The sequence below is a fragment of the Limulus polyphemus genome, unplaced genomic scaffold (assembly GCF_000517525.1).
Source record: "Limulus polyphemus unplaced genomic scaffold, Limulus_polyphemus-2.1.2 Scaffold875, whole genome shotgun sequence".
Lineage (NCBI taxonomy): Eukaryota > Metazoa > Arthropoda > Merostomata > Xiphosura > Limulidae > Limulus > Limulus polyphemus.
This window is the reverse complement of record NW_013666485.1, coordinates 293,816-302,927: the sequence shown is the minus strand read 5'-3', so window position 1 is coordinate 302,927 and position 9,112 is coordinate 293,816. Positions and strand designations below refer to the sequence as shown.

At 32.5% G+C, this 9,112-nt stretch overlaps 1 protein-coding gene across 3 annotated transcripts in view; it reads right to left on the bottom strand.

Annotated features, from left to right (window-relative positions):
- LOC106460991 (rho GDP-dissociation inhibitor 1-like) overlaps positions 1–8,768 on the bottom strand; it is a 28,407-nt gene extending 19,639 nt beyond the window's left edge. The window contains exons 1-2 of one of the 3 annotated variants that reach the window (XM_013920758.2): positions 8,667–8,768; positions 3,578–3,762 (exon numbers count right to left, since the gene is read on the bottom strand). In XM_013920758.2, the coding sequence (XP_013776212.1) occupies positions 3,578–3,761 (184 nt within the window). In that variant the 5' untranslated portion in view covers position 3,762; positions 8,667–8,768. The other 2 variants (XM_022387784.1, XM_022387785.1) reach the window with 2 other exon arrangements.
- Between the last annotated feature and the right edge of the window lie 344 nt (positions 8,769–9,112).

Below are 9,112 nucleotides of genomic sequence, written 5' to 3'. Positions count from 1 at the left end.
ATATATATATATATATATATATATATATATATATGTATGTATCAAGTCATCTCCAAACTTATTTTCTAAAAACTGAGTTCCTTGTCATCAAATTTACATTCAAAATTTAATTCATGTTATACCAATTAGTGTAGTATAAAATTGTAGTTAATAATCTATATTTTAATAGTATACAAGTTTTAAGTTCTTAATTTTATGAGGCAATATTAAATAAATATCCTAAGTTTCCCCTAGTGTGAGACATGTGACATTTTTTCTCCTCTTCTCTAATTTATTTACCATCCCTCCAAGAAGTATGAAATTTAACATCTCATTCACAACTTGTATATGATGGCATGTAGCCTAGACATGTGACCTATGAGTAACCAAGTTCTGGGTGAGGACCTCGTTCATCTTTGGAGCTCTTTACCCTGACACTGAGATTGTAAAAGTTTGCTGGCACATGTACATGCAAACATACAGTAATATGTTGCTATCCTAGACCCTTGGATTGTCAACAAGTCATTTAAGTTGACTCACAAGTCAAGTTACAAGTTGTAATGGGCAAGTCGCAAGTTATTTTATCCAGGTCTCAAGTAAAGACCCAAGTAAAAAAAATTGTGACTCGAGTTCAAGTCACATGACTCAACTGTACAACTCTGTACAAGTAGAGTTCGGAGTAGTAGGAACCAAGGTTGTGCCGGTCAATACGGAGCCACCAACAGGACTAGAGTGGTTTGGCTTAGGGATAGAATAGAACTCTGGAGAGGAGTCAAATAGGAGAGTAAGCATAGATGTGAAGACCCCTCCAATCTTGACAGAACGTGTCCATCCCCAGAGTTAGCTGATGTGGAACAGGAGACCAAAAGGAAGAAAGTTTGGTGTACCAGTGGGTGGCAAAGGTTTATATGCAGTGTCCCCAGCTGGTAACACCTGTGGATCGAAGGACCACTCTATGGGAAGAATCTTGTTGAGACGAGATAATTGATATGTAACCAGATTCAGGGCACCAGGAACATGGCAAGCTAAGACCATAATATGGTGACTGTGGGCCCAGAAAATGCAATCTAGGATCTGAAAGCACAGAGACCTGGAATTGGTACACCCTTACTTGGTGATATAAGAGACCATTGTGTAGTTGTTGGAGTGTACCATAACCACCCTCCCCTGGAGGATAGGAAGGAAGTGGGACAAAGCTCAATGAATTGCCATAAGCTCAAGAATGGTGATATGGAGAGAAGACTCCTTGATCAACCAGAGACTGGAAATATCCTGCTAGTCAAGGTAAGCACCCCAACCCTCTAAAGAGGAGTCTGTGAACAGATGTAAATCCAGATAAGACAGAGGAAGCAGCTCCCCTGACATGGTCTGGTGTCTGTCTAACCACCAAGCCAGGTCAGCTCTGATCTGGGAATGAAGGGAGTGTCCACTGAAGGGAATGCAAAAGAGCCCAGCCCATTGGAATGAGAGTTTCCAAAGAAGCCCATATCCCCAAAAGAGATATAAACTCTTGAGCTGTGAGAGAACATGAGGCAAAGGCCTTGAACCGCTTGCTCCATGTTCCAAAGACGAATACAAGAAAGCTGGGCCCAACTGAGGTAGAAATGAAGAAAAACCCCAAATGAATGGGGAATTGAGTGAGGGTAAGAATGGACTCCTCCCTTTCATCAAGAATCCCACCTGTGCTACTTCTTTTAGGAGCAGAAGAGTATGGTCTCTGGACTGTGAAGATGAAGAAGTGAGCAGTAGCCAGTCATCCATGTAAAGATGAGTGAGAAGAACCATCAAGTGAAGATGTTGGCCAAAAGCTCATACCACATGGTTGGGTCCTGAACTAGAATACTTAACTTTGAGCAATAAATAACTATCGGTGATATGGGCACTGTGGGGACAAACCCTGAATTGTAGATTACGAGAAGAACATTTAGTTTCTAGTATCAAGAACATAGGAAAAGGAGTCAAAGCAAAGGTCAGCCCCATGAATGTAACAAAGCAAAAAAAAATTAACTCCTACACTGATTAAAAGTAGGATTATAAGGCACATAGTTAACAATGATGAAAAAACATTTATCCAAATAGAACAATGAATTAGATGTTACTGATAGTAATGATATGTAACATACAAACTATCTAAACATACCTAGTTAACAAACTACTTGATAATAACAAGTGTGCAAACCGATGAAAATGACAAAGAAAACAAAGTAATAATCAATAGCTAAGTTTCAATTCATCTAAGTTAACTTAGATGACAAAGGACACATAAGTAAGGCCAACACTGACGATAATTAGGATTATATTAGTCAGATAAAACAATGAATTAGATGCGACTAGTAGTAATGATATGTACTTACAAACTATTCAAACATACCCAGTTAAAGTACTTATTAATATTGAATTGACAAACCCTCAAAACTTGCCAAGTTTTCAAGGTATGTAATATTAATGAATGTGCAAAACAAGTAAAATGACTTAGAAAAACAAAGTAATAAACAATAACTAACTTATAATTAATCTAAATTAACTTAGACAACAAAGGACATATAAATATCTAACTTACCAAAGTCCATGTGAAAAGAGGGACAAAGCTATACAAAGGGCATCTTAGCCATACCTACCACGGGCATATCCACCATGTGTGAAGTGTACTGTAACGGGAATTTCCATAGTCGATACACTGAATCATGAATTCATACTAGGATCTCTTATAATTCAGTAACAAGAAACAAACATAAAAATAAATTGTTGAAATAACTAAAAGCAAACATGGTAAAATAAAACTGTTGAAAAAAAAAATTTAAATGGCAAAAAAGCACAATCATAAATGGGAGCCACATGTGAAAAAACATATCCTTAAACAATGCTGTGCCAATTGAGAAAGTGTAGATTGAGCCAGAATAGTAGAGGGAGCTAGCTGTGCCAATATAGATGGCACAATACTATTGATGGAGAATTGTCACATGTTATGCACACGTTCAATAGTGGTACAAAATTGGTAGGGTACATAGACTGGTGCACTGAGCATGAAATTTTTTCAGGGCAGAAAGAAGATCGAGATAGCTTTGTGTGAAAGGAGGTAAGACACCATACTAGAACCACCTAGACATGCCTGAAAACCAACTATTTAGCTCTACATTGCATGAAGTAACTATGCTATGGTGCATATAGATAAAACCTTTTTATAATGAAGGATTTTAACTGAATCAAATTGAGATGAAACAGTTACATAATCATATATCAAAGATTTTGATAATACATTTGTAGATTTAGTGAGAATGAAAGTAATGAAATTATATAGTAAAATATACAGCATTACAAACTAAAGATCATGTAAAAAATTAATCAAATACAGTTCTGGTTATTAGCTCTTTTCTAAAATTTATTAATCAAACCAAAACAAGTCAAATCTATTAGTTCTTTCTCAATTAATATTAAATTAACAAGTTGTAGATTTGATTTAAAGGAAGAGTAATCTCCTTGTAACAGTCTCTTTTTAACCTCTGCACTCTTCTTAACAAAGAGTACTTCTCTTATCTACAACAAAAAGATAATATAAAATTTTGTGATTACTGCAAAATAATTTGAGTGTATTCCTTACCTACAACAACAAGTTCTTTGGTAGCCTGTCCAAGCAGGGTTTCTTTATATTTTTTCAAACTATTATCTTCATGATCAGCTTCTATTATTTCCTGTAGAGTTCGTTCTGCAGGAGGTCTGTAGTTGATCTCTTCCTCATCTTCAGTGATCATGACAGTATCTTCTTTTGAATTGTTGTCTGCCATTCTATTACAATAGTTATCAAAAAAGTATTTTTATTCCTAAATAGAATTGACTCCAAAACTTAAGCAATAATAATTTTTGGAAGGTAAGCCTTATATTTAGACTTTTCAAATAGGGTGATCAACTTTTGGAATAGACTGCCTTCAGACAAGATTAGAAGAGTTAAAGAGAGGACTTGATAAGCACTTGAGTAGTCAGGGCTGGCTACAGACAGATGGATATTTGATTAAATGAATGGGACAGTAACAATGGGCCAAGAGGCCATTTCTTATCGCTCAAATGTTATGTACATACAACATATTTTCTAAAACAATAAAATACAAAATAAGTATGATGTGCTATAAGTCACAAAGTCATATATCAATATCTATTTATTTTTAAAAGTACAGTTTATAATTGATATATATTGTAGACAGTTTAAGAACAAATTTGTTTTGTGTGAAACATATATTTTCAGGAAGTCCTGAAATTTGTTTTATTTAGGAAAAAACAAACAAAAAAATGGACTCCCTTCTCCATTCTTCTACTGTTTACAATACTTAAGAAACTTATGGTAGACCACTGGTGAATTTTTGTACAATACCTGTCTGTCAACGACTACTACTACTGGAGGTTTCATTAAGAAAATGTAAAATTTACGATATCTATAAAATGGATCCAAAATGCTTATCAAAATGTTTTCAAAGGTACACAAATGTTAATATTTTATTAATAAATTTTGTCTGTAAACATTTATAAAGTCATGCCAAACTGTTTTTTTTCATGTCCCTGGGTGAAAAATTCTAGACATCACTTCGATTTTGTGTAATTCAAACTTATGAAGGAATATTCAACAAATATTGAAGAATGATTGGATAACACTGGTTTACACTAGTTGCCTTTCCCAACTTTTATTTCCAGTTGAGCAATCAATGAGGTCATACTGAATATCTGCTTTTACTTCTAATTTTGTGATTGGTCAGAATTGTGATTCTTATATATATATAAAGTACATCTTGCATCATGTACAGGAAGCTACTCAGAGTATGATCAACTATGATGATAATAAAAACAACGTTTGGCTCCTGCTGTTATGGAACCATTAAATCCTACTTATTGTTGGGTGACAATGTATAAAAATCCACATTTGTACGTGTATGTGTCTAACGTTAACTATTATGAACAACAGAACAAAACAGCAAAGCGTAATGTTAAAACAACTGATAGACTTGTCAAGATGTATCTTTATTTGTAGTTAGATTACCTCTCCCCCCACAGTTGCTTTCCTCCCTCATACTACAATTTTGGGGCAAATTGTAAAAGATTTGAAACATTATTTTTTTGCGTAATGAAACCCCTGTATTATAAATATACAGCAGTCAGGTAAGGGGAATTTTTTCCACTAATACTGTTAACAATGTCTAAAATATCTAGTGAATTCTTACTTTCAACAATTTATCCGATGGTTTTTGAAGACATTTATACATTAAATATATTTGTTAATAATAACCTAGATATATTTGGTGGTCTTATGAGAGGCTTTCTATAATAATTTACTACCAAGGTATACCTGGTAGTCTTATGACTTGCTTGCAAAAAGAAGGGTAAGAGATAATCTTATTGAAGTTTACAAGATTATCCAGGATATCAATAAAATAAAAGTCACTTAGTTCTTTGTGCTGTATTCTGAAGATAATACAATGAAAGGACACGTGTTAAAGATGTGGAAAAGACAGACTAGACTCCAGTTAATTGTTAATATTATTATTTGTTAAGAGGGTTATTGACCTATGGAATGAGTAATTATCAGCAATAGTGGAGACTGGTACTTTACAGAAGCTTAAAAGGAAAATTGATAATTTTCTGAAAAATATGGATAGGTTAAAATTTTTACTTTTCTCAAAGGTGAATATGCTAGACAGCTTCAAAAGACTAAATGGTTCATTATTTGCAATAGATCCAGGAATTTGGTAATTGATTAATCATCAGACTCATTAATTGATCACATTCAACTAATAAATTATTCCGACATAAGAATTGAATAATTGGAATAATCACAAAAACTAAGAATAGAAATACTAATTTTGATTAGTTGATTATTTTCATGAGTCGTGATACTAATTAATTTAAAATAATAATGAGAAATCATAATGGCAATATTCTGTTTACTTGGATGATTGGAATAATCAGTAACAATAATAACCGGAAACTTATTTCAATTAGTTGATTATTTTCCTGACATTCATCAATTTAATTGTAATTTTGATTAATCAATTATTTTATATGACACTAATTAATGCTCATAGGTACTGAATTATAATTTATATCAATTAATCACCCAGCTGTAACTGTATGTATATTGATATAATTTGTTTTGATATTAGTACATTAAGCTGTCTATCACTCTTAAGACTAACTAAAATTAAATTACTAACCAAACATCCCATTATAAAAAGTATCTAATTTCTCAGAAATTGTATGATTGTGAAGGCATGCCACATACCAAAAATTTCACCTTCCAAAGTTAAAGCTAAATTATGAAAATCTTGAAATTCCATATCCTTTATATAAACAAACTTTATTTTTTTCTACAAGAGTACAACAAAAATTAAAATGTACAATGGCACGAGGACTTGTTAGTATTTACACAAGATGATGATGATGAATACAGATATGAATACAACCTAGCAGGAATACCAAAAATTACCAAGTTCTTTCACAAAGTTCAAGCATATGCAAGTTGTTAAATGCTAGACTGATTATTTACTTCTTTGTATATATAGTAAGTGTAATGCCTTTTCCCTTCACTTGGTGCTTTCATTTAACTCTCTAAAGTTATACTTTGAAGACTTGTAGTATTAGTTGTACCTATTTATAGTTAGGAAGATTTTTTTACTCAAAATTAAATCAAAAATTAATAGGAAATTCATTCTATATAAACATAAAACTGATGCACAAAAGTAAAAAGTGTTACTTTCACTATATAATAAAGAATATCTTGGAGTACTTATGTTAAACTTTTACACTTAAGGACATAATATTCTCTTTTTATAAAGGTTCATATTCTTGGCATCCATTCATACTGATACCCTTGTGTCATACATGTAAATTGCTCATGACCAATGGTTACTATGCATACCCAATCAACTCGCCTCTGGCATACAACTACACAGGTTAAAAGCATTTGCCCTCTTGTAATTCAGTTGAAATGTGATGACTTACAAGTGTAAGCAGTGCTTAAAACTGAACTCTTCTGGTAGGGTTACATTACAGGTCTTCAGACAAAATTCTCATTAAAAATCAAACATACATACAATATTATAAACATGAACACAAACACAAAATTAAACAAATAAATAAATAAATAAATATATATATATATATATATATATATATATACACATTACAAAAAAGAAGAAAAAACATTCCATTTTTACTATAACTTATACATTTTAAAAGTTTTCATATCATGCGATTATAAAAGTACAGAAGGCACAAATTTTAGAATTTTAAAGGAAGAAACATCCTTAGTGTTCAATCACAATGATAAAGCAAGTTAAAGAATACTATTAAGAAAAATTAGGCTATTCCATAACTAACTTCCAGTCGCACACCAGAGGTAATGAAGAAAGTTAAACACCTTGTCACTAAATGTTACCCAAGAACATAATGGTAGTATAGAACTGTGAACAAGAGATTCACCAAGATTTAAATCTACAAAATCAACACAAGAGTCACTTTAACAAGCTTTTGTCAAAGTACAAAGCTAAATGAAAAAAACACCTGTCTAAAGATGAATAAGCATAGTTAGAATGCAACAAATGGAGGCATTTCATCACAATGGGCAACAAATATATTTGTTTAAGAGTCTGAAACAATTTTTACACCATTTATTGACATCCTGTTACAATTTTTCCAAGGGATTTACAATGATTGCAGGTTAGAGCTATAAATGTAAAGTTAAACATACAAATAGCTAAGAAAAATTCTATGATGAACTCTACAACTCTGCATGCTATCAGGTTAACATGCTCACCACTATACCATGAAGAAATTAATATCTTTGAAAATATACATGCCAATAAAATTTGGTTATATTAGCCTAGTTTGCCTAATGGGAAATTGGCACTGGTTCTGTCAAAATGAAATATCCAGCCACACATTCAAGTCACCATGTCAGTCCCTCTGCAAAGTGCAAATACAAATTAATGATAAACCATTCACAGACACACCCTAGCTGTGGACCTTTTGTGCCATAATTTCAATTGCATCTCAAATGAGTCCTCAGAAGTTGGTATTCATATGGTGAGTGGACTTTGGAAAGCATGTAAGGATGAGAGGGCAATGTTGACTTCAACATTCAATGTGTTATTCAAAGCCCTTCTGCTGTGAAAATTGTAATGGAGTGCAACAACCCATAATCAAGACAGAGTCATCACAGAGAACATCAATGATTAAGAAAAAGGGGGCTATAACTTAGTATAAGATCATCATCAAGATAGGCATTCAGTTTTGTATGGTTACTATACGTTATAAACATCCTTCTGTATATTAATATTTATTACTACCTTGGCTTCGCTAGCAACTGAGTGTTACGGATACCATTTATTGCCTATCCACAACTTTATCCTTGAAGCATTAGTTTGATAATTAGACTGCAACATACGTGTTTAAATCATTTAAATGTTACTACTTAAATAACTTAGGCCTAACTCTTACTTAATATATTAGCTACTCTCAACACTTCCACAACTCTAAAACTAAAATATTTTATACTCGTTACATAAAAATAACATCTGCTGTACTTTCTTAGCAAATAGTAAACAGAAGTTTATTACCGTAAAATTGAAGGTCACCACAGTTAAAAGAATTTAAACCCAAAATTTTAAAATATAAAACAGAAATTATATTCAAAAAACAAACCATACTTTTGTATTACCCCCACAAGACCACTTTCGATGAATAAGAAAATTCCACCAGGTGTCGATTAATTTATGATGTAGTTGATTCGCGAGACAAGCCGCATGAACGCACGGAATGTTTTAAGATGATGAGCCCCGCCCTCCTTACTCATTCGATGAGTCAGTTTGCTCATTCACTTTATCAATGGTTAAGATACTGAGAAAGAGTTTATATACGAATGGCGACATCGTCAGTTGACAAATTAACACAAACATTAATGCTTATTGAAAAAAACTTGTTTATTAGATAATAAACAGGTTTTTCAGTTAAACTGACACTGACAGAATATTTCCGTTACTTATTTCTTAATGTTTATTGTAAAAATTAAAAGTATCACTTCTAAGCGTTGGAGTTTGTGTGTATTATTAAACTGCATACTCAATATTAGTGAAGACATATAGTTCTACAGTGA